Source organism: Triticum aestivum, chromosome 4B, assembly GCF_018294505.1.
Source record: "Triticum aestivum cultivar Chinese Spring chromosome 4B, IWGSC CS RefSeq v2.1, whole genome shotgun sequence".
NCBI lineage: Eukaryota > Viridiplantae > Streptophyta > Magnoliopsida > Poales > Poaceae > Triticum > Triticum aestivum.
This window is the reverse complement of record NC_057804.1, coordinates 273,110,416-273,137,033: the sequence shown is the minus strand read 5'-3', so window position 1 is coordinate 273,137,033 and position 26,618 is coordinate 273,110,416. Positions and strand designations below refer to the sequence as shown.

Sequence of the window (26,618 nt, the reverse complement as noted above, 5' to 3'; positions counted from 1 at the left end):
CAGAGAAGAACTCGAAGGCAGGGAAGCAGCAGCAGCTCGAGCTCCACCGGCTGCAGGGAGAAGCAGAAGCACGAGCTCGACCGGCTGCAGAAGCAGAAGCAGAAGCATGAGCGCCGCTGTTTTTTGTTTACCGGAGGAGCTACCGTGACGAGCTTCAACGGCGGCAAGCAGCGACCGGATTGGGAGGGGACGGTGGCGATTCAGTTGATTCGTGGCTTTCCGACAAGCGTGGTTCGAGGCGGGCGTAGCTCTCGGCGCGGGGGAGCTCGGACTGGCTCGGGGAGGACTGAGGTCGGCCGTCGGCGTCGAGCTCGTGGGGGCAGCGGCGGTCGTGGTGGGAGGAGATGGCCTCGATTCCGTTGATCCACGGCCGGAGGCAGCGGAGGAGCTTCAGGAGATTTTTGGCAGGGGGATAAGGATCGGGATCAGGCCGGCGGCTGGAGCTCCACTAGCCTGTAGCCTCGCCGGCGGCCGATTCTTCAAGCGCGAGCCGCGCACGCCTGTCGTTGTCTATTTTTGTACAATTTGAAGATGCGCAGGGGGTTTCTTATAAATGTTTCGTAGTTCAAATTTTAGAACCCCCACGACATCTAAATCCGAACGGAGGGAGTAGATCGTTTGCTCCGCTTTTGCTTGCGGCCAGCTGAAGTTGCTCAATTTGTTGCCCCAATCTCAGCTGTACGCTGACTTGACATATGCTGGCGTCAGCCTTCATGATCTCCTCCTCGGCTTTTTTTGCGATGTCCATCGCATCCCTTCAAAGTTTAGTAATTGGCGATGGACACAGGATTATTATTAGAATAATACTGTATAAACTGGAGCTTTGGGCTGGAGGATAAAGGTTGATTACCGAATCAAAATTTCTGGAGACATTGAAACTTGGACCTGAAGCAACACCCGTCCTTGTAAGTAATGCAGCATCAGATGTTCAAGACACATTTTCTGCATCAAATCATGGTTTTGAGTCGTACATATGAATTCTCGCTACAGAGGTAAAAGAAGCTCTCTGAAAAAGGCACAATATTTCAGTTAATAAATTGGCACTACTGTATATTGTTTCTTGTATTTTCATCTCTTGTAGCTAGTTTTATCGACCAGATTTGCTGTTCAAACCTCATTCAATTCAAATCGATACAGTTCTGCACTCGTCATCTCACTAGATATTTGCATCTTCTGCATTAATTCCCATTAACTTTGCACAGGAGCTAATAACTGTGAACAATCAACTTCATGTAGAAAAATACTATTTACCTTTGGAAGGTGGGAGGAAATTATATCGGACACCATAGCTTCTGCACTTCGTTGACGTGGAATAACGTCTGAATTTCTTCTCTCCAAGTTCTCCAAAATCCTTTTCTTGTCCACGTTAGCACCCATTGAATATGAGGGGTCTGCAATTTGTGTACTTCAGGAATGTTCCAGTTGATGGTTCCACACAGTTGTATAATTAACCACCGGGGACAAGAGTTCCAGGCTTACAATATTATACCCAATGGCGACTAACAAATTTGGGAAATACAGTAGCCTACTAGGAACAAATGTTAAGAGGCTATCAATTGGATGGAAACATGCATAATGCTGCTACAACGGTAAATGATCCCAACTATGATGCATGTAAAACATGACGAAGTACAAACGATAGTTCTGTTATTGGCCAGTTTCACATTGACAGGTGGAATATAGAGACCATTCTGTACCTATGTGTATGAAAACTTCGGCAACTTGATTATGCGTCTTCTGTATATGATGACGGACAGTTTCCCCGATATCATGTGCTGCACTGACACTCAAGAAAGGATATACCTGCAATATAATAAATATCAGGATCAACTTAAGGCTATCAGCATTTATCTGATTCTAGACTGCGCGCCTAAGTGCCCTCTGCACGACCAATCAATCATCATAGCTCTAGACTTCTAGTATTGAAAAAATTCTCACACAGCCAATTATATATTTTTTCTCCCGCCGCAGTCGGTCTCGTTGGTTAAATTTATGGTCAAAGTTGGACCTCGGGAAGCGCGGGCGCGCTATATTTTGGAATGGAGGGAGTACGATAATTAACGTAGGTTGTTCGTTACTTCAGCCCCGTTCACATCACTCAGGGGAAGGCCTCCAGCGATCGTTAACTATCCCCACTCACCCCTCGTTCTCCTCCCCCCTGCTTCTTTTTTTTCCTGGAAACTAGCGATTGTGGGAACTGACCGCACGAGAGGGTGGTCTTCGTATTCTTTTTTTCCTGGAAACTAGCGATCGTTAGCAGAGATTTGTAACTGTGCGCCTTATATTATGGAATTGCATGCAATTCCTAATACACCCAACATATTGGGAAGGAGGGAGTACCTCGATATGCACATCAAGATACAAGGAGGTCCCAGCTTTCCTTCCCCTCAACCGATGGCACCCCTAACATTATGTCAAGAATGTTAATTGTCACTTGAGGGTTTCAAGTATACAACAGCACATTGTTGCGGAGAAAAATGAAACTTCAGGGAGTAGCTAATATTGTACCTTTACACCATCAACCTTCACAATTGTTTCCTTGATTGGTTCTAGAAGCGATGGATCAACAGCTGCATCAACAAGCTCTAGTGTACTGCAAGTTAAGTTCGAAGAACGTCACCATCCATAGCAACATCAAAATTGTAAGACTCGTGTACACTGAACTGTAAAAGAATATAGTATGCTTAGCTATAAAACCTTGTATTCTATGTGTTTGATTTAGCAGGAAGTTATGATCATAACAGTATTACCACAGAAGAAATGAGCACATGGTTCGTGACCGGGAGGACGGAGGCTTGCAGCTCCCGCGACCTGGAGGGCGACTCGTCGCCCGCGGCCTTGTTGCCGGCATCCCCGTCGCCTGAGCTCCTTCCCGCGGCTGCACCGCCCGCCGCCTCCTCCTCCCCCTCCCCGCCCCCTGCGCCAGTTCCGGTGCTTCGGTGGGCCGACCTCGCGGAGCAGGATGACGAGGCCACCGGCCGTCCGATCGTGCGCCGGGACCCCCCGGCCCGGCCGGCCGTGACCCGCGTGGAGAGCGAGCGACCGTCCCGGCGTGGCTGCTCAGACGCTCTCTCGCGGTCGCGCTGGCACGCTGCGGCGGCTCCCCCGCCGACGCCCGAAAATAAAGCCGCCTTGGGATCCCTGACCGCTCGCCGCCGCAGCGCTCCGGCGTGGGGTATCGCGGGGCGGTCCGACCAAGGTCGCGCTCGCGTTTCGTCGCGCTCCGCTGCGCCTGCTGCCTTCGCCGGCACGGCCGGAACCCCACCTCGCCGCCCGGCCGCCGCACCGGCTAGCTCCCCGATCCTCATGCGCAGCTCCCCATTCAGACCATTCATCGTGTCCTTCGGCTCTTCGACCCTCCGCTTCTCGCACCGTCTCACGCCTCGGCGCCCATGGCCCGTTCCTCCCTCCTCCCTGGCGCAGGCGCTGGCCGCGGTGGGGGTGGCGGCGGATGGGGAAACCCTCGCTACCAACCCCCTGCCCTGCTGGCTGGGTCGCATTCAGGTGGGCCGGTCGCGGCCTGGGCCCAACGCGCCCTTGTGGGCCGAATCTTGCTCGCGTCGGGGCATCCCACCTGTGGTCACTAGTGGGCCGGCCCATCCAGGTGGCCCCTCGATATGGCCTCCGACCGGTTTCCCTCGGCAACCATTACCGCATCGGATCCCCGAATCCGCCCCCGAGACCCTAGCCATCGCCGCCCGGTCTTCCCTCCCCGCCGCCACCCCACCCAGCTCCCTCCCTGCGCCGTCCTCATCCGCGCCCATGTCGCGCGACTGGGGCGACGAAGGGCCGCGCCCCAAGCGGCGCTCCGACGACCGCAGGGACTCTTCGCGGCCCTCCCCCGACGTTGTGCGCCACGAAGAGGATCTTCGCCGGCAGCTGTCGGCACGCGACGGCCGGCGCTCCCCGCCCCACTCCGACCGCCGCTCCCCGTCGCGCCGCTCTCCGACGGGCTGACCCCGGGGCTGCTCCCGGTCCCGCTCGCCCGCTCCTGCCACCGACTGGAGGATTCAACGCCGTTGTTCCCCCTCTCGGCCTCGTCGCCGGGACGGCAGCCGCTCCCCAGTCCGCGGGGGCCACTCCCGTTCTCCTGCTCACACCGAACAACAGTTACAGCCTATCCCCAACGCCGCCACCCGCCGATACGAGCCATCCCGCGGCGAGCCAAGCTTTCCTCCAAGCACCAGCGGGGCTGGCCGGGGCTGGTAGGGGGGCAAGAGGAAGAAGAAGAAAAGGCTGGGCCACGGCAATGGCTCGGCCCTGCCCGCTGGTCCCCTGCGCGATCCGGCGGCCCCCGCGTCGGCTGCCCTGCTCCCCGATAACCGTGCCGCCGACCTCGTCAAATGCTTCAACTGCGGCCTCGCTGGACACTCCCAGGTGGCATGTACGCATCCTCAGTGCTGCTTTGTGTGCTCGGACCCCGGCCATCCGGCTGCCCTATGCCCCAACCGCCTGATGTCGAAAGAGTTGATGATGTACGGGCATGGGATCGAGGGCCTCGGCTACTTCCACATCGAGGTGCCTGACATCCCTCCGCCTTCACCCTTGCTTCTGGCGATTGTCACCGTGCGGGATGGGGTGGCTTCTCCGGAGATGATCGAGGCGGAGCTCAACCACCTCTACCACTGCACCTGGGACTGGCAGGTCACCCTACTGGTTGACAACCAGTTCTCGGTAGTGTTCCCCGACGCGGTCAGTCACGGCTACGGCACCCACAGCGGCGACATCACCCTCGCGCTCAACAAGCTCGTGGTGGACATCTCTGTGCCTGTCCGAGACCCCTTGGCAGTGGTCGTCCTGGACACGGCATGGATCCTCATCGGCGGCCTCCCCGACATCGCCCGCTCGGAGAGGGTCATTCGGAACATGTCCTGCATCCTCGGCAAGGTGGTCGTGGTGGACGAGCTTTCCCTCCGCAAGGACGAGGAGGTGCGGGTCAAGGTCAAATCCCTTGACTCATCCAAGCTCCGTGCCACGATCCGTGTGTTCTTCAACGACCAGGGTTTCGACCTCCGGATCTCTCACGAGCCGCCGAACCACATTGGTCGCCCCCGCATCCCCGACGACAGCTTCTTGGGGGATGGCCCCGATGGTGGGGGCATGGGGGCCATCGCAGCGACCGTGACCCCCGCCACGGCCGCAACTCCGGCTCAGAGGACAACGACGAGGAATGCGAGGACAGTCCCCGCCACGAGCAGCCTCCCGCCTCGGCTGCCAGGGGTAGCGCAGGGGCCGGCCGATCCCACTTCTCGGCCCCTCCGCTTCCCGCTGACGGCAACGACGCATCTGATGCGAGCCTCCAGGTCTTCCCAGCATCATCCCCGCGCTCCCCAGGTGGTACTCACTCCGGCATCCCCACTGCGCTCTCAGCTGAGGCCGACTCGACGCCTGCCGCCCAGCTTTCGCCTGCTGCTCCTACACCACCCGAGGTGGAGGGGAGTGACCGGAACCGGGACCCACCCCCCTCGACCCCTCGCCCCCAGCTCGGCTTGACAGACCTGGGGGTGACTGATCCCCTTGGTGCCGATTTGACCCCGACCCTGCTGGCTCTGGACGTCGTCAGGATCGCGTCTCCTCCGGCCCTGCTCCCATCCACATGCACCGCCCTAGGTGGGGCGTCGGCGGTGGTGAACACCCCTGTGGCCGCCCCCCCCCCCCCCCCCTCGGACTGCGGCCTACTCCAGGCGGGGCAGATCGACCTCGACCCCGGTGACGTCCTCTCGCCGCAGTGCTCGGATCGAGGCGGCCAGGCCGAAGGGTAGCCCAGCTCTGCCTATCCCCGAGCGGGCAGAGCTCCGGGCCGCTGCCCGGAACCTTGAGCCAGGTACTCCATCCATCCCAGCTACTCCCGCTACTTGCTCGTTCTCTGCTCTAGAGTCGGCACCGCTTGGCCACCTCGCAAAGGTGGTTGCGGACTCGGCCATCGTGTTCAGGGGAGAGATTGAGCCCCCGTTAGTTCAGATTGAGGCGATTCGCGCTCGAGAGATCCTCGATGAGCGCCTTGCCGAGGCCCGCGCGCGCCTGCAGACCTCCTCGGGGCCTTCCTCCGAGGCCACCCCAAGCGCTCAGTCGTGTGCGGTGGCCGATCCCGCTGAGATCCGGGGCCGCACCCGCTCCCGCACCGCAGCCCTCCGCGCATCCCGAGTCTTGGGGTCAAGCAGCCCCCCGATGGTCTCGTGATACGTACCCTATTCTGGAACATCCGCGGCTTCGGCCAAGATGGCCAGCACCGCCAACTGATAGAGTACATGCGCAACGAACGAATTGACATTGTGTCCATCCAAGAAACGATGCATACGGAATTCTCCCTATCGGAACTCGAGTGTTTGAGCTCCGACTTATTTGCTTGGCACTGGCTCCCTTCTAGTGGGAGCACGGGCCACTCGGGTGGCATCCTTCTAGGTGTTAAGGATGCCACTTTTAAGGTAGGAAGCATGGACCGGGGCGAGTTCTTCGTTAGCATGGAGATCTTCGAGCGACCCTTAACTTCAAATGGGAGATCATAGCGGTCTATGGCCCGGCCTATCACCGTCGCTTTGAGGCCTTCCTCGCTGAGCTCCGCAGGAAGGTTGCGGCCGCCCAGCTGCCGGTGGTTGTGGGCGGCGACTTTAACCTCATCCTGACGGAGGAAGACAAGAGCAATAATTTGGTTAACTTCCCTCGGATGCATATGTTCAATGACTGCATCGCGGACATGGGGCTTCGCGAGCTAGATAGAGTCGGGGCCAGGTTCACTTGGACCAACCGCCAAGCGGAGCCTACCCGTTCAGTCCTCGACAGGGTCTTCGCATCTCCTGAGTGGAACATTCGCTGCCCCCTAGCTTCGCTCCGAGCGATTACTCGGATTGGTCCCGATCACGTCCCCCTTCTCCTCTCTTCGGAGAACGAGCGCCCCCCCTTTCGCCCCGCTTCCGATTCGAAACCTTTTGGTTGCGCCAGCCTGGGTTTGCCGCTGCAGTGGTCGCTCGGTGGCGCAAGGCACGCGAAGCCCCCCATCGATCCCTCTCGGCCATTGACTCCTGGCACTTCTGTGCAAAGCGGTCACGGCAATTCATGAAAGGATGGGGTGCTAACGTGGGCCGGGACATCCGGAAGCGAAAGAAAGCCCTCCTAGAGGCCATCCAGCCCCTCGATCTCCGTGCTGATGCCGCGGGCCTCTCGGCCGAGGAATGGATGCGAAGACCCTGTCGAGGACCCTGGAGGACCAGCTCACGTAAACCTGGGAATAGTTTGTAATCCAGATTAAACCCAGCCCAATCCATACAGGTATGAGTCCAACAGCCAGACCAGACCAGACCAAACTGCAAATGCTATACTCCAAACCAATCCAAACTGTACATATTTTCAAGCCAAACCCATCCAAACCATTCCCCACTTACAGTTTGAACCTAAAGTTTCAAACCAAGGGCGTGTCCGATTACTACGGGAAGAGAGGCATTGGAAGGGTGATTAGCTGCTGCTGCTGCATGTTAGTCACCACCACAACGTACGTACATAGAAGTAGAACAAGCTATAATGCTAGATACTAGCACTGTATGTGACGAGCTGCACTCAATCCATCATGGTATAAGACGAACTTGTTCGCACTGTCCGACCTCGGTCGGACAACTCGCCGGCGCCGCACTGTCCAACCTCGTCGGCCAACTCGCCGGCGCCGTCGAGCGGGAAGAAGAACGCGTCCAGGCCCTTCAGTCGAGCGGGAAGAAGAACGGGTACATCTCGTAGGGCGCCATGTGACTGTTGTATATCACACTGTCCGACAGTAGTTGCGCAGCTCGGACACCGCCTGCGCCACACACAACCCACAGTCCACCGCCGCTGCTGCCACCGAGCCGCGCCATGTCCGTCGCCAGCCCCCTGTTCACACCGTCGTCTGAGTTGCCGGACATGAGCTTCCCTGCGCTCGGTCGAACGCGTCCAGGCCCTTCAGTCCATGCCGGTGGCGTTCTGGGTGTTGAGAAGGCTGAGCGTGTAGCCCGTGTCGGCATCGCCGCGGCCACTCAGAGCACGCAGTCCTACCGTGGGACGTCGCCGCGGCACTGCGCAAGGCCCCATATTGCCGAGGAGGAGCGGCTGATGGTGGTCGTGGCGTAGTAGGCGGAGGCGTGCGGGACGAGGCCGCGAGAACCTGGTCGATGGTGGTCTGTGTCTCCGCACTGGCATCATTCTTGCCGCAGTACGCGCCGATCGAGTCCATGCTGGAGCATGGACGTGCCATAGCGAGCAGGACTGCAGGAGCATCATCGTCGGCACCAGCAGTGGAGACGACGAGGAGGACGTTGCCAATGGGTGATTGCTTTCGCTGGCAAAAAAAAGGGTGATTGCTTTGATCGGGATCCTAACCTGGTCCTTGATTTAGTTCTCAATCCATGGTTTGGAATGGTTTGAGACTGTTTGGTGTGTGACCAGACCGAACCAGACCAAGCCAATAATAGAAAAAGCCCAAACCAAACCAGCTTACATTAGCAGCTCAACCCATTTAATCCAAACCAAAAGAGACCAATAGGAAAACCGATTTGAAATTATGGTTTGAGTCCAAACTATTCCCATGTTTAAGCTCACGGTCATCTACACGGATGAGGAGGCATACTAGCGCTTGCAGGGTACGCAGAATTGGGTCCTCAAGGGGGATGCCAATACCGCCTATTTCCAGGCCATCGCCAACGGCCGGCGACTCCGTAACTCCATCCCACTTCTCTGGGATGGAGAGACCCTCCTGCAGCAGCCAGAGGACATCCGGGCCCATGTAGGTGGCTTTTACAGAGACCTATTCTCTGCCTCCCTTCGGGGAGGGCTTGCCCTCGTGCAAGACATTTGGCCGGCCCACAGATGTGTCTCACCTGCGGACAACGTGGCCCTAACGGCCACGTTCTCCAAGGCAGAAGTGTGGACGGCCATTAAGGGCATGAATCCATCTTCGGCCCCCGGCCCGGATGGCCTCCCGGTGAAGTTCTTCCAGACCTTCTGGGAGGTAATTAAGCCGGAGGTGATGGCCCTTTTTGAGGAGTTCTACGTAGGATCCATCGACCTCACCAAGCTGAACATTGGGATAATCAACCTCGTCCCCAAAGTAACTGGAGCATCGGATATCCGCCATTTCCGCCCAATTACGGTGATCAATGTCATCTTCCGCATCCTTGCGAAGGAGTACGCCATTAGGGTGGCCCCCATAGCGGACCGGATCACTCACACTGATCAGTCGGCATTTATCCAGGGCCGATATATCCTTGATGGAGTCCTAGTGTTTCACGAAGCACTCCATGAGGTGCACACCAAACACCTCAAGGCGGTCTTCCTGAAACTGGACTCCCACAAGGCATATTACACAGTCAGTTGGTCCTTCCTTTGGGAATGCTTGCTCCGGAAGGGCTTCGACGATAGATGGGTGACCCGCATGATGCAAATGGTCTGCTCGGGCCGGACCGTGGTTAACGTAAATGGCGAGATTAGACCATACTTCCCCACATTCTGTGGGGTTCGTCAGGGCGATCCCTTCTCTCCGTTCCTCTTCAACATGGTTGTTGATGCTCTGGCAGACATCTTAGATAAAGCCAAGGCCGCGGGACATATTAAGGGCATTGTCCTGCATATAGCAGGCAGGAATGGGATTTTCCTCCTCCAATATGCAGATGACACCATTATCATGATGGAAGGCTCAGCGAGCGACATCACGAACTTGCTCCTCCTGCTCTGCTTTCAGCAGATGTCTGGCCTCAGGATCAACTTTGATAAGAGTGCGTTCATGGTCTTGGGATACTCCCAAGACGAGCGGCAGAGCATCGCGGACCGTCTTAATTGCCAGCTCGGGAGCTTCCCCACGACTTATTTGGTGATCCCCATTAGCGAGACGAGGCTCATGGTGGCTGAGCTGCGCCCCACAGTGGGTAAGCTACAGCACCGCATTGAACCCTGGCAGTGTCGCTGGCTCTCAAGGCAGCCCGAACGATGCTCATTAACTCGTCCCTGTCCAGCCTGCTCCTATTCATTATGAGCTTCTATAGCCTGCCTAAGACTCTGCACCATGAGATTGCCACAGTTCAGGGGCGCTTCTTCTGGGCTGGCGAGGGCGATAAACAGAAGTACCACATGGTTCGGTGGATGGAGATCTGTAAACCTTGCGATCAGGGCAGCCTCGGGATCATGTCCTCCAAACGCATGAACATTGCCCTCCTGACTAGGTGGCTTTGGCGGATTGCGAATGGAGGGTGGCTTGTGGCTTCGTGTCATCCAGCCGAAATACCTCCGTGGCCAGCCACTCGCCTTCTGCCAGCGGTCCGATGGCTCCCAGTTCTGGCAATCCATCATACAGCTCCTCCCAGTCCTCCGCATCGGGACCTCGATTGCGGTTGGATCTGGCACCACCACGCTGTTCTGGTTCGATAGATGGGCTGGGGGCACCCCCTTCGCGGCTCACTTTCCTGACCTGTTCAACATCGCGGTAGATCCGCGGATCTCTGTCGCGGTGGCCCTTATTGACTTAGGGCAACTCGCGTTCCGAAGACCATTTGGACCGGCGGAGAATGCTGATTGGCAGGACTTACTCGACTGCATCGCTCTGCACGAGCCTGATCTTGATATTGGAGATTGATACGTCCATTTAGCATCATGCTTTTATATCAATATTTATTGCATTATGGGTTGTTATTACACTTTATATCTCAATACTTATGGCTATTCTCTCTTATTTTACAAGGTTTACCATGAAGAGGGGGAATGCCGGCAGCTGGAATTCTAGCTGGAAAAGGAGCAAACATTGGAAACCTATTCTGCACTGCTCCAAAAATCATGAAACTCCACGAAACCTGTTTTTGAAATTAATAAGAATTATTGAGCGGAAGAAATACCTCAGGGGGCCCACACCCTGGCCAGGAGGATGGGGGGCGCGCCCACCCCTACTGGGCGCGCCCCCCTGTCTCCTGGGCCCCCTGGTGGCCCTCCGGTGTCCCTCTTCTGCTATATGAGGGCTTTTACCATGGAAAAAATCGTGGGCAAGCTTACGGGACGAAACTCCACCGCCACGAGGCGGAACCTTGGCGGAACCAATCTAGGGCTCCGGCGGAGCTGTTCTGCCGGGGACACTTCCCTCCGGGAGGGGGAAATCGTCACCATCGTCATCACCAATGATCCTCTCATCGGGAGGGGGTCAATCTCCATCAACATTTTCACCAGCACCGTCTCCTCTCAAAACCCTAGTTCATCTCTTGTATCCAATCTTGTATCAAAACCACAAATTGGTACCTGTGGGTTGCTAATAGTGTTGATTACTCCTTGTAGTTGATGCTAATTGGTTTACTTGGTGGAAGATCATATGTTCAGATCCTTAATGCATATTATTACCCCTCTGATTATGAACATGAATATGCTTTGTGAGTAGTTACGTTTGTTCCTGAGGACATGGGTGAAGTCTTGCTATTAGTAGTCATGTGAATTTGATATTCGTTCAATATTTTGATGAGATGTATGTTGTCTTTCCTCTAGTGGTGTTATGTGAACGTCGACTACATGACACTTCACCATTATTTGGGCCTAGAGAAAGGCATTGGGAAGTAATAAGTAGATGATGGGTTGCTAGAGTGACAGAAGCTTAAACCCTAGTTTATGCGTTGCTTCGTAAGGGGCTGATTTGGATTCATATGTTTAATGTTGTCGTTAGGTTTACCTTAATACTTCTTTTGTAGTTGCGGACGCTTGCAATAGAGGTTAATCATAAGTGGGATGCTTGTCCAAGTAAGAGAGCCTCTTTTCCTTCTGCCCAGCTCCCCGAAAACAACGTTCGACTTGCATGTGTTAAGCATATAGCTTAGTACCCAAGCACCGGTCCATCCACATATCAAATTATCAAAGTACCGAACGCGAATTATATGAGCGTGATGAAAACTAGCTTGACGATAATTCCCACGTGTCCTCGGGAGCTCCTTTCTCATTATAAGAAATTGTCCAGGCTTATCCTTTGCTACATAAAGGATTGGGCCACCTTGCTGCACTTTATTTACTTTCATTGCTTGTTACTTGTTACAATTTATCTTATCACAAAACTATCTATCACCTACAATTTCAGTGTTTGCAGAGAAACCTTACTGAAAACCGCTTATTTCCTTCTGCTCCTTGTTGGGTTCGACACTCTTACTTATCGAAAGGACTACGATAGATCCACTACACTTGTGAGTCATCAAGACTCTTTTCTGGCGTCGTTGCCGGGGAGCGTAGCGCTTTTGGTGAGTGGAATTTGGTAAGGAAACATTTTTATAGTGTGCTAAAATTTTCTGTTACTTGTCACTATAGAAACTAATCCTTTGAGGGACTTGTTCGGGGTATCTTCACCCCAACCAGAAGAGCAAAGAATTGCTCCTCAACCCACTGAACTTTTTGAAAATATTTACTTTAAGATTCCTTCGGGTATGATAGAGAAACTGCCAGCTAATCCATTTGCAGGAGATGGAACATTGCATCCCGATTTACACCTTATCTTTGTGGATGAAGTTTGTGGATTATTTAAGCTTGCAGGTATTCCCGATGATGTTGTCAAAAGGAAGGTCTTCCCTTTATCTTTGAAGGGAGATGCATTGACATGGTATAGACGATGTGATGATACGAGATCTTGGAATTATAAACGATTGAAGCTAGAATTTCACCAGAAGTTCTATCATATGCATCTTGTTCATCATGATCGTAACTACATATATAATTTCTGGCCTCGCGAAGGAGAAAGCATCGCTCAAGCTTGGGGGAGACTTAGATCAATGTTATATTCATGCCTCAATCATGAGCTCTTCAGAGAAATGATTATTCAAAAATTTTATGCTCGGCTTTCTCTCAATGATCGCAACCTGCTCAATACTTCCTGTGCTGGTTCTTATATGCTGAAGACTATTGATTTCAAATGGGACTTATTGGAAAGAAGTAAACGCAACTTTGAAGATTGGGGTTCCAACGATGGTAAGGAGTCAGGTATGACACCTAAGTTTGATTGTGTTAAATCTTTTATGGATAACGTGCTTTTCGTGGATTTAGCGCTAAATATGGACTTAATTCTGAGATAGTAGCTTCTTTCTGTGAATCTTTTACTACTCAGCTTGATCTCCCTAAGGAGAAATGATTTAAATATAATCCTCCCGTTGAAATAAAGGTAGTTGCACCTATTACAGTTGAAGAAAAGACTGTCACCTATAGTGATCCTATTGTTCCTACTACTTATGTTGAGAAACCCTCTTTTTTTTGTTAGGATAAAGGATCATGCTAAAATTTCGGCTGTTGTTCGTAAGAGTAATACTAGAACTTATACACCTCCTGAGAAAATCAAAGTTGAACCTAGTATTGCTATGGTTAAAGATCTCTTGGATGATGATTTAGATGGGCATGTTATTTATTTCTGTGGTGAGACTGCTAATATTGCTAGACCAGATACTAAGATACATAGACTTGTGGTAGGCACGCCTGTTATTTCCGTTAAAATAGGAGATCATTGTTATCATGACTTATGTGATATGGGTGCTAGTGCTAGTGCAATACCCTATGACTTATATAAAGAAATTATGCATGATATTGCATCCGCTGAGTTGGAAGGTATTGATGTTACTATCAAGCTTGCCAACAGAGATACTATTTCACCAGTTGGGATTATTAGAGATGTTGAAGTCTTGTGTGGGAAGGTTAAATACCCTGCTGATTTTCTTGTTCTTAGTTCCCCACAAGATGATTTTTGTCCCATTATTTTTGGTAGACCCTTCTTGAATACTGTTAATGCTAAGATTGATTGTGAAAAGGATACTGTCACAATTGGCTTAGGTGGTATGTCTCATGAGTTTAATTTTGCTAAGTTTCGTAGACAACCTCGTGATAAAGAATCACCTAGTAAGGATGAGATTATTGATCTTGCTTCTATTGCCGTGCCTCCTACTAATCCATTAGAACAATATTTGCTTGACCATGAAAATGATATGTTTATGAAAGAAAAAAGGGAAATAGATGAAGTGTTCCTTAAACAGGAACCTATGATGAAACACAACCTTCCCGTTGAAATTCTTGGGGATCCCCCTCCACCCAAGGGTGATCCCGTGTTTGAACTCAAATCATTACCTGATAATCTTAAATATGCTTATCTTGATGAAAAGAAAATATATCCTGTTATTATTAGTGTAACCTTTCAGAGCAAGAAGAAGAAAGATTATTGAAAACTCTGAAGAAGCACCGGGCTGCTATTGGAAATACTCTGGATGATCTTAAGGGCATTAGTCTCACGTTATGCCAACACAAAATTAATTTGGAGGCCGATGCTAAACCAGTTAGAGATCCTCAACGACGACTGAATCCCAAGATGAAAGAAGTGGTAAGAAAGGAGATACTAAAGCTCCTTGAGGCAAGTATAATTTATCCCGTTGCTGATAGTGAATGGGTAAGCCTTGTCCACTTTGTTCCTAAAAAGGGAGGTATTGCCATTGTTCTTAATGATAAAGATGAATTGATCCCGCAAAGAATTATTACAGGTTATAAGATGGTAATTGATTTCCGTAAATTAAATAAAACTATTAAGAAAGATCATTACCCTTTACCTTTTATTGATCAAATGCTAGAAAGACTATCCAAACATACACATTTCTGCTTTCTAGATGGTTATTCTGGTTTCTTTCAAATACCTGTGTCAGCTGAGGATCAATCTAAAACTACTTTTACTTGTCTTTTCGGTACTTTTGCTTATAGATGTATGCCTTTTGGTTTATGCAATGCACCTGCTACCTTTCAAAGATGTATGATAGCTATATTCTCTGACTTTTGTGAAAAGATTTGTGAGGTATTCATGGATGATTTCTCTGTTTATGGATCCTCTTTTGATGATTGCTTGAGCAACCTTGATCGAGTTTTGCAGAGATGCGAAGACACTAGCCTCGTCCTGAATTGGGAAAAGTGTCACTTTATGGTTAATGAAGGCATTGTCTTGGGGCACAAGATCTCCGATAGAGGTATTGAAGTTGATAAAGCTAAAGTTGATGCTATTGAAAAGATGCAAGGACATAAAAGGTATAAGAAGTTTCCTTGGTCATGTCGGTTTTTACAGGAGGTTCATTAAGGACTTTTCTAAAATCTCTAGGCCTCTGACTAATTTATTGCAAAAAGATATTTCTTGTCTTTGATAATGATTGTGTAGAAGCATTTGAAATACTTAAGAAAGCTTTGATCACTGCACCTATTGTTCAGCCACCTGATTGGAATTTACCATTTGAAATTATGTGTGATGCTAGTGATTATGTTGTAGGTGTTGTTCTAGGGCAAAGAGTTGATAAGAAATTGAATGTTATCCAGTATGCTAGTAAGACTCTTGATACTGCCCAGAGAAATTATGCTACTACTGAAAAATAGTTCTTAGCAATTGTGTTTGCATGTGATAAGTTTAGACCTTATATTGTTGATTCCAAAGTTACTATTCACACTGATCATGCCGCTATTAAATATCTTATGGAAAAAAAAATGCTAAGCCTAGACTCATTAGATGGGTTCTCTTGCTCCAAGAATTTGATTTACATATTATTAATAGAAAGATTGTTGAGAACCCCGTTGTAGACAACTTGTCTAGGTTAGATAATGTTCTTGATGACCCACTGCCTATTGATGGTAGCTTTCCTGATGAACAATTAGCGGTCGTTAATGCTTCTCGTACTGCTCCTTGGTATGCTGGTTATGCTAATTACATTGTTGCTAAATTTATATCACCTAGTTTCACATATCAGCAAAAGAAAAAGTTTTTTTATGATTTAAAACATTACTTCTGGGATGTCCCACACCTTTATAAAGGGGTAGATGGTGTTATTAGACGTTGTATACCTGAGCATATGTCATTTTAAATCCTATGAAGGACACCACGCTGGAGATAGAACTGCACACAAGGTACTGCAATCTGTTTTTATTGGCCTACTCTCTTCAAAGATACTCGTAAGTTTGTCTTATCTTGTGATGAATGTCAAAGAATTGGTAACATTAGTAGACGTCAAGAAATGCCTATGAATGACTCTCTTGTTATTGAACCTTTTGATGTTTGGGGCTTTGATTATATCGGGCCTTTTCCTGCCTCTAATGGTTATACACATATTTTAGTTGTTGTTGATTACGTTACTAAGTGGGTAGAAGCTATTCCAACTAGTAGTGTTGATCATAACACCTCTATTAAAATACTTAAAGAAGTTATTTTTCCGAGGTTTGAAGTCCCTAGATATCTTATGACTGATGGTGGTTCACATTATATTCATGGCGCTTTTCGTAAAATGCTTGCTAAGTATGATGTTAATCATAGAATCGCATCTCCTTATCATCCGCAGTCTAATGGGCAAGTAGAGTTGAGCAATAGAGAGCTCAAATTAATTTTACAAAAGACTGTGAATAGATCTAGAAAGAATTGGTCCAAAAAACTTGTTGATGCATTGTGGACCAATAGAACTGCATACAAAAATCCTATGGGCATGTCTCCATATAAGATGGTTTATGGAAAAGCTTGTCATTTACCTCTTGAACTTGAACATAAAACATATTGGGCTATTAAAGAACTCAACTATAACTTCAAACTTGTCGGTGAGAAGAGGTTGTTTGATATTAACTCACTTGATGAATGGAGAACTCAAGCCTATGAAAATGCCAAGCTATTTAAAGAAAAAGTCAAACGCTGGCATGACAAAAGGATACAAAAGCGTGAATTTAACGTAGGTGATTATGTGTTATTATTCAACTCTCGTTTAAGGTTTTTTGCAGGAAAAATTCTCTCTAAATGGGAAGGTCCTTACGTTATCGAGGAGGTCTATCGTTCTGGTGTCATAAAAATCAACAACTTCGAATGCACAAGTCCAAAGGTGGTGAACGGTCAAAGAATTAAACATTACATCTCAGGTAATCCTATCAATGTTGAAACAAATATTATTGAAATCGTAACCCCGGAGGAATACATAAGGGACACTTTCCAGAACGTTCCAGACTACGAAAAGAAATATGTATGTAGTACGGTAAGTAAACCGACTCCAAAACAACTTCATTGGCAATTTTTATCAGTTTTGAAATATTTAAGAATTTTAGGAAGAAAGAAGTAGTCCGAAAAGGACACGAGGCCTCCACGAGAGTGAAGGGCGCGCCCACCCTTACTGGGCGCGCCCCCCTGTCTCGTGGACACCTCGTGTGCCTCCCTGACTCCGTTTTCTTGCACGTTACGTATTTTGGTCGGTAAAAATTCATTATATAAATTCCCGAAGGTTTTGATCACCGTATCACATAAATATCTTTTGTTTTAGTTTCGAGCTATTTCTGTTGCAGATTTAGAACATTATGTCATCTCAGGATTGGAAAGGGGAAAGCTACATGGCTGATTACCTTGCAGACCCTAAGGTCTACGAGGACTTGGAACATGACGGCTGAACCTCTGAAGAAGAAGAAGACTATGAGCCTAAGGGAAAGGAGAAGACAAGTTCAGACGAGGACGAAACCCCATTACCTCAACCTGGGGATATGCATGTGAAGTTTAAAAAGTCAAGCCTCCCTGATAAAGTAAAGAAGCCAAAAATCGAGTTTATCCCTTTTCATCTCTTGCAGGAAAATAAACAGGAATTGTGCAAAAAAGTATTAAGCCTTGAGCAAGAGATCGAGGACCTAAAAGAGCAAAATACTATACTCAAGCGTAAATTGAGGAAGATGGACGACAAGCCTATATCATCAACAACTCCTACTTCACCACCTCCGAGAACATAATCACATGGATATGGGCACTCCCCTTGACAACTGCCAAGCTTGGGAGAGGTGCCCTGGTATCGTATCACCATCACACTTCTATTTTTACCGTTTTATTTAGTTCGATCTTTTTAGTAGTATGTTGATCTAGTAGATTGAAGTTTTGATATCAAGTAGTTTTGAGTTTTGTTTTGTGATCTCTTTATGTAATTGAGTCTGTGAGCTCTATAATAAAGATTAATATTGAGTCAAGGGCTTTTCTATGTTGCTATGATCTTGAGAAAGTAGAGAATAAAAGAGTTCATATTGATCTTATGGTTAGTGATGACTTCATACATAAAAAGTATGAGGCATAAAAGTTGTTGAGAGTTGATAAACATAGTTTTGGTCATTGTTGCAAATTAATAGAAAATAATAGGGAAAGAGAGGTTTACATATAAATATATTATCTTGAACATCTTTTATGATTGGGAGCACTCATTAAGTATGATATGCTAAAAGAGTTAATGTTGGACAAGGAAGACAACGTAATGGTTTATGCTTTCTCACATCTCAGTTAAAGTATATTGTCATTGACCTTCCAAACATGTTAAGCTTACCTTTTCCCCTCATGCTAGCTAAATTCCTTGCACTAAATAGAAATATTACTTGTGCTTCCAATATCCTTAAACTCAGTTTTGCCATGAGAGTCCACCATACCTATCTATGGATTGAGTAAGATTCTTCAAGTAAGTTGTCATGTTGCAGGCAATAAAATTGCTATCTAAGTATGTATGACTTATTAGTGCAGAGAAAATAAGCTTTATACGATCTTGTTGTGGAAGCAATAAAAGCGACGGACTGCATAATAAAGATCCATATACAAGGAGCAATATAAAATGACGTTTTTTGCATTAAGATTTTGTGCATCCAACCCTAAAACACATGACAACCTCGGTTTCCCTCTGCGAAGGGCCTATCTTTTACTTTATGTTTTTACTTTATGCTTGAGTTAAGGTGATCCTCACCTTTCCCTTTTCATTTTATCCTTTGGCAAACTCTTCGTGTTTGAAAGATCATGATACATATATTCAATTGGATACAAGTTAGCATGGGCTATTATTGTTGACATCACCTAAAGATGAATATGTTATGAGGCAATACAATAAGCCCCTATCTTTCTCAGTGTCCGGCTAAAGCTCCATAACCACAAGTATTGCGTGAGTGTTAGCAATTGTAGAAGACTACATAATAGTTGAGTATGTGAACTTGTTGAAAAGCTCTATTCTTGACTCTTTCTGATGTTATGATAAATTGCAATTGCTTCAATAACTGAGATTATAGTTTGTTAGTTCCCAACAAAGTTTCTGAATCATACTTGACATTGTGAATTGATTGTTACTTGAGTATAATAAAGCTTCAATAACTGAGATTATAGTTTGTTAGTTCCCAACAAAGTTTCTGAATCATACTTGACATTGTGAATTGATTGTTACTTGAGTATAATAAAGCATGTGATAGATCTATATATGTTGCTGTTATAAGAATGATCATGCTGCCCTCATATCCGTATTTTATTTTTATCGACACCTCTATCTCTAAACATGTGGACATATTTTTCGATTTCGACTTCCGCTTGAGGACAAGCGAGGTCTAAGCTTGGGGGAGTTGATACGTCCATTTTGCATCATGCTTTTATATCAATATTTATTGCATTATGGGTTATTATTACACTTTATATCTCAATACTTACAGCTATTCTCTCTTATTTTACAAGGTTTATCATGAAGAGGGGGAATGCCGGTAGCTAGAATTCTAGCTAGAAAAGGAGCAAACATTGGAAACCTATTCTGCACTGCTCCAAAAATCCTGAAACTCCACGAACCTGTTTTTAAAATTAATAAGAATTATTGAGTGGAAGAAATACCTCAGGGGGCCTACACCCTGGCCAAGAGGATGGGGGCGCGCCCAGTAGGGGTGGGCGCGCCCCTGTCTCCTGGGCCCCCTGGTGGCCCTCCGGTGTCCATCTTCTGCTATATGAGGGCTTTTACCCTGAAAAAAATCATGGGCAAGCTTACGGGACGAAACTCCACCACCACGAGGCGGAACCTTGGCGGAACCAATCTAGGACTCCGGCAGAGTTGTTCTGCCGGGGACACTTCCCTCCAAAACGGGGAAATCATCACCATCGTCATCACCAACGATCCTTTCATCGGGAGGGGGTCAATCTCCATCAACATTTTCACCAGCACCGTCTCCTCTCAAAACCCTAGTTCATCTCTTATATCCAATCTTGTATCAAAACCACAAATTGGTACCTGTGGGTTGCTAGTAGTGTTGATTACTCCTTGTAGTTGATGCTAATTGGTTTACTTGGTGGAAGATCATATGTTCAGATCATTAATGCATATTATTACCCCTCTGATTATGAACACGAATATGCTTTGTGAGTAGTTACGTTTGTTTCTGAGAACATGGGTGAAGTCTTGCTATTAGTAGTCATGTGAATTTGGTATTCGTTCAATATTTTGATGAGATGTATGTTGTCTTTTCTCTAGTGGTGTTATGTGAACGTCGACTACATGACACTTCACCATTATTTGGGCCTAAAGAAAGGCATTGGGAAGTAATAAGTAGATGATGGGTTGCTAGAGTGACAGAAGCTTAAACCCTAGTTTATGCGTTGCTTCGTAAGGGGCTGATTTGGATTCATATGTTTAATATTGTGGTTAGGTTTACCTTAATACTTTTTTTGTAGTTGCAGACGCTTACAATAGAGATTAACCATAAATGGGATGCTTGTACAAGTAAGGGCAGTACCCAAGCACCGGTCCACCCACATATCAAATTATCAAAGTATCATATGAACGTGATGAAAACTAGCTTGACGATAATTTCCATGTGTCCTCGGGAGCTCCTTTCTCATTATAAGAAATTGTCCAGGCTTATCCTTTGCTACATAAAGGATTGGGCCACCTTGCTGCACTTTATTTACTTTCATTGCTTGTTACTCATTACAATTTATCTTATCACAAAACTATCTATCACCTACAATTTCAGTGCTTGCAGAGAAAACCTTACTGAAAACCGCTTATTATTTTCTTCTGCTCCTCGTTGGGTTCAACACTCTTACTTATCAAAAGGACTACGATAGATCCCCTACACTTGTGGGTCATTAGAGATGACCGCACCAGGTGGCGACTAGAGCCATCTGAGCAATTCTCCGCTAAATCTCTCTACCAGGCTATAGCTCCCTCGTCGGGTCCTGAGGCTCTTCACCACCATCTGGAAGATTCGGCTCCCCTTGAAGATTAGGATCTTCTTGTGGCAATGGATTCGCGGCCGCCTTCCATCCGGCGTGGAGGTCCTGAAACGCAACGGCCCTGGTGATGGGCGTTGCCCGCTCTGCGGGCCTGAAGAGGAGTCGAACCATATCTTCTTCACCTGCGTCTCCGCGCAGTTTCTCTGAAGCTGTTTCCGCGAAATAGTGGGTGGAAGCTGGGACCACAACTTCCCCGCTCTCTTCGCCGAACTCCAGGCGTTACCACCCTCGTCTCGCCACATTAGGTGGTTGACCATCGGTGTGCTAGCCTGGACGTTGTGGACTGTTAGGAATAAGCTTGTGATTCAGCGTATCCCTCTTCGTCGCGCGATTGACGCTTTGTTTAAATGGTCTGGTTACTTGCAGCTTTGGCGGCCGCTTAGCCGCCCCAGAGAGAGAGACGCCATCACCTCCATCATCACCCAGCTTCGTGTGATGGCTCTCCGGATGGCTCCACCGCTTCCCCCACCACCACCGAAGCCGGATTAGATCTTCTCTACCTCGCCAGCACCGTTTATGTGTTGTGCGTGCCTTGTGTCTGTGTTGGGCTTGTTGTGTTGTGCCCACAGCTGAACCTGTGTAGTGTTTATGTGCCTGTGTGTTGGACCTTGCTTGCGGTGGCGTTGTGTATGTGTGTTGTTCAAATGGTACCATGTTGACTTTGTTCCGTGGTTGCTTTATTTATAAAGCGAGGCGAAAGCCTTTTTCGGTGTAAATGAGCACATTACATTATTTCATGGTTTATATACTTTTCCATCCATGTGACTTTAGAAAGCTACACCTTGATTTCGATATTCTGGAGGCAGAGAGTATAAAGCGCTAAATATGGAGAAACGGATGAAAAATAGCTGTAAACATGACTTGTTAAGAAGATACATTGATTAGTTTCCATCCATGTGACTTTAGAAAGCTACCCCTTTAGAAAGCTACCCCTTGATTTCGATATTCTGGAGGCAGAGAGTATAAAGCGCTAAATATGGAGAAACGGATGAAAAATAGCTGTAAACATGACTTGTTAAGAAGATACATTGATTAGAGTTCAATTGAAGATCACTTGACACACCTAAAATAGTTACCTCTCGTATCCTGTCTGAACACCAGCTTTAAGAATCATGCCTAAGACAACAAGGCCAGCTAGTGGATCAAGATAAGGTAATCCAACAATGGAGCCACCTGTAAAAATTTAAAAGCAAAAGATAATCAGGGTACTAAAAAATCATGTTTCTCCTTGAAGATAGTATAAGTAAACAACATCTTTTGGTGAAATTCACAAACTAAGATTGCTTTGCAACAACAACACAAAATGATGCACACATTTTTCACCATCAGGCCTAGTAGAGCTCTACTGATATGCAAACAAATTTCTTACTTCAGACTCTAAACATAGATTCATGGTGTTATCTTGAACTCGAGGCTCACGATAGCAATGAACCAACTATTCATGTTATAAGAATGTAACACAAAGTTCTAGTAAAATGGAAGTTCAAGCATCATTGAAGGTCTTACCTACCCCTACTAGGGCAACAACAGATGAAATAGCATCCGCACGATGGTGCCATGCGTTAGCTTTCATCAGCCCACTCCCTTCCTTCTCCCCAGCTCTTTTCGTAATCCAATAGAGCCTGTAATTCCAGTATAGTAAAACTTGATGAATCATCTTATGAAATATCACATGAGATTTATCTCTACAAGAAAATCAAGAAAGTAAGTTCATACTAAACAAAGAACCACAAGGAAATCTTGATACAGATATAAAATGGCTAGAAAATCAACATTATGATAGCAATATATCATAATATATGGCCTGTTTAAGTTGTACACACAGTAATCTACATGACTAAATTTCAATTTTTCAAGCTTTACTAGCAAGATGCCCGTGCATTGCACGGAACATCAAGATGCATTTTTTTACAAAACACCTGTTGTGATTAAACCATGCGGGAGTAATCACGTGTAAAAACTAATGATATCTCAAGAAAAAGGAGAGATAAGGCGAGGAGGAGTGGGGCGTGGTGGTGATTGATGGTCGGACTGAGCGGAGGCATGGGGATGGACGACGCCGACAGTGGCCACCATGCTAGATTGTTCCAGAGACTTTCTTTTTTAATTGCTCAACAATGAGGTTGTGGGAGATAAGGATGAACGAGGAAACGCCTTATCTGCAAATGTGGAGAGAGGTGCGGGTATCTTTTTGCAAAATTGCCATAGTTTGCTTTCTATCCGTCAGATATAGATCGAACGATATATATTGCAAGATGGCAGGCACGCCATCATCACCAACTCGGTTTTTTATAAGAGTAGAGACATATCCTCCATGAACAAAGGTAGCAAACAAAATTAGTGGCTACAAAACAGAAGAGTTTAATAATTTAATCGTCTTTATGAATTTGTTATGAAGGGGAGCCTTGGCACAGTGGTAAAGCTGCTGCCTTGTGACCATGAGGTCACGGGTTCAAGTCCTGGAAACCGCCTCTTACAGAAATGTAGGGAAAGGCTGCGTACAATAGACCCAAAGTGGTCGGACCCTTCCCCGGACCCTGCGCAAGCGGGAGCTGCATGCATCGGGCTGCCCTTTTTTTTTATGACTTTGTTATAATTCAGACCAAAACTTATTTACAGATTTGACCCTTTTGGCTGCGCCATGGATTAAGTCCTGTACTGAGCCGAAATATGGCAGTTCTTACCACGCCAGGCCCAGCACCCAGCAGCATGGCAGTGTGATTTCGCTGCTCCACACCCAGTAATGTTGCCAAAAAGGTCAGACCTTGGAAATAAGTTTGGTATGGGGTTATCGATGATGCTAAATATAAAAATCTGTTGTGGTAGACCATCAAATCTAACAGAAAATAGAAGCAGTTGTCCATGTATACTCATGGCACAGTAAAATCTAGGACAAACCCAGTGCTAGAAGCTCCCACAGCAGGTGGGGTCTGGGGAAGGGTTATTTGAGGCAAGCCTTACCCCTGCACAGTACAATGCAGAGAGGCTGCATCGAACACGGTAAAATCTAGCGAAAAAAATAGCGAACAATATTTCAAACTGCAACAAAATGAAATCGTCAAACTTAATAGAAAACGGAAACCATTAGGCAATGCTTTATGACACTATCCACATACCCTTCTTTGATAGATATTGCTAAGGTTGTCATACTCAATGCAAGGACTGGATGTTCCAAATCTATTGCATGATTATGCCCACCACTACCATGGTTGTGATTCATCTGTGATGTGTTGCCAATTATATCAGGAGCAGAAGACATAACTCCCTGAAACAAAGAATTCAGCACATTAAGTCCATGCATAATCATGTCTTACCGAAGTACCAGTCATCAGAAGAAACCATCCACCTATTGTCAAAAAAAAGTACCAACCAAAGAATGATACTCCCTCCATTCCATAATTCTTGGAATTATGGAACAGAGGAAATATAACTTAAATACATAAATTTTGCATGATTGTTAATGAGAAGTATTAGACCTGAAGAACTTCAAAAGAATGCCAGGCAATCCCACCTGCAGTAATCAACAGCATACTTGAAATTCCAAGAGCTCCTAAACTCTCGAACTTTCCATGACCTGGGAGTGGAGAGGAAATGTTGATAGGTAAACCCTCAATGTTTTGTGGGCACAAGCAGAGAATGTGGTAACAAAACGACATTGTTGTATGTATTGTTTACTACAACAGGGGGTCATTCAAGTAAAATGTAGAAGCAATAGCATAATGCACTTTCCTGTTTTATTTTTCTTCTGGATATGATATGCACATAGAGCATGCATGTAGGTGCAATGGTGCACTTGCACAAACAGTGAGAGCTTACATGTTACATATGACAGATCGATGTTCTGTTCCAACCAATGATTTTGAAAAAACATGAGGTAATTAATAATCAGATCATGACCATATTCTGAGCTCTAACTTTCTTTATGGGCCTAACAATTTAATCATAAATCTGAAGAATGGAAGGTGGAAAGTGTCCTTGATGAATTAATCTGGGAATTACTAGTTCTTGCATCTGAATCCCTCATGATAATTTTGCAGTACGCTTTTCGCATGTATTAGAAATCAAAACAAGCTGAGTTGAACCCAAATCGTTGGTTCTGTTAAAGAGGGAAAGGGCAGTCTCTCGTATGCCTGCACAATTGGTTTCCTCGAGAAAGTGGGAATGGTGAGCAGAACAAGGTTCGGACTGACCATACGGATGATCCTTGTCTCTAGGAACCTTGGCCGCCTTGTACGACAGCAGAGCCACCCCGCTCAGCACCTGCACAGATCAAAATCCTGCACCATTAGCATCAATTAAGAAAATGGCTGCGCACTTGTTTCCGAGACGTACGATGTCAGAGAGAGAGTGAGCGGCGTCGGCGGTGATGGCCGTGCTGCCGGAGAGGTAACCGGTGATGGCTTTCCCTACGGTGAGGACGACGTCAGCAGCGAGGCCCAAGCGGAAGATCTTCTCAGATGCCTCGCCGCTTTCCTCGCCGTGGTGGTGGGAGTGGCCACCGTGGCCGCGGGCAGGGATGAGCCAGTTGCCGCCGCTTGGCTCACCCGGCGAGGCGAGAGGGGCGAGCACGCGGTGGGCGCACGCTGCGGAGAGGTGTGGCCCACGGCGAGAGAAGGCGGCTCGGGCGACCCCGCCGGCGAGGTGGGCGAAGCGGAGGCCCATTCGCGCAAGGGGAGGAGGAGGTGCGCTCTGATGAGAATCGTTCTGGTTTTCCGGATCCTTCGGGGTGGCGTCAGCAGAGTACGCATGCTGCCGCCTGCCGGCCGCTCCTCCCACCTTCGCCAGCAATTTGCCACCTGGACAAAAAAATCTATTGAATTTTTCTCCTAACTTTTCTTCGCAACGCCATTTCTAGATTCAGTATTTGAGATGTACTCCCTCTGTCCGAAAATACTTATCATCAAAATGAATAAAATAGGATGTATCTAGATTTATTTTAGTTCTAAATACATCATTTTTTGTCCATTTTGATGACAAGTATTTTCATACGGAGGGAGAGTCATCGTTTTGACCCAATCGCCACAAATAATCACCACTATGATTTTGTGAAAAGACGAACACTAGCATAGTCGTATGGCCTCGAGTCGCCATAATTTATGAAGGATGTTTTATACAGAGCCTGCGAGCCGGACGCGGAGTATGTGAGTTTGAGCTCAAATGAGCTCGGATGAACAGTACAATCAAACAATTTGGAAAAATAAATCAAAGGAAAAAAATGATGCTTCAAAAATGTTACTTTCAAAATCATTTTGGAGCACTGGATTTTTTTGCCACGCCTTCCAAAAATATGATCTCATGATGAAAATTGCAAACGCTTAAAACATTTGTTAAGTTTTACCAAAAAAATCATAATTTTTTTAAATTTCTTGATTATTTTTTCTTTCGATTTTACTGTTCATCCGAGTTCATTTGAGCTCGAGCTCGGAAGGGTGCTTTCGTCGGGAACCTCCATATTTGGATGTTGGGGGCATTATGGTGTGAGCTCCATCCACCAACCGCTCGTGCGGGAGGGAAGTTTTCCTCCTTTCTCCCCGCCTTATGCGCAACCCATCTTCTCTCCCCGCCAAGATGCAGACACTCAAATGGCCATAGTATTAGGAAGCATGTCAATTAATGGCTG

At 47.2% G+C, this 26,618-nt stretch overlaps 1 protein-coding gene across 1 annotated transcript; it reads right to left on the bottom strand.

The window, feature by feature from the left end:
• Positions 1-532: 532 nt before the first annotated feature.
• LOC123091972 (metal tolerance protein 2) lies at positions 533-25,730 on the bottom strand. The gene is made up of 12 exons (XM_044513603.1): positions 25,331-25,730; positions 25,189-25,258; positions 24,475-24,572; positions 24,115-24,263; positions 22,505-22,620; positions 22,075-22,171; positions 2,509-2,593; positions 2,341-2,403; positions 1,698-1,803; positions 1,252-1,391; positions 851-942; positions 533-755 (listed from the first exon to the last, which is right to left on the bottom strand). Exons 1-12 carry the CDS (start codon positions 25,658-25,660, stop codon positions 566-568), a joined length of 1,536 nt encoding a protein of 511 aa, XP_044369538.1. The 5' UTR covers positions 25,661-25,730; the 3' UTR covers positions 533-565.
• Between the last annotated feature and the right edge of the window lie 888 nt (positions 25,731-26,618).

Bases quoted from the DNA above. Each gene is read 5' to 3' on its own strand.
- LOC123091972 (XM_044513603.1), bottom strand. From the start codon at position 25,660: ATGGGCCTCCGCTTCGCCCACCTCGCCGGCGGGGTCGCCCGAGCCGCC. The intron at 24,573-25,188 runs GTCAGTCCGAAC...CTCCACTCCCAG, and splicing joins AGACAAGGATCATCCGTATG to GTCATGGAAAGTTCGAGAGT. The intron at 1,804-2,340 runs GTACTCCCTCCT...ATTATATTGCAG, and splicing joins ATCTTGATGTGCATATCGAG to GTATATCCTTTCTTGAGTGT.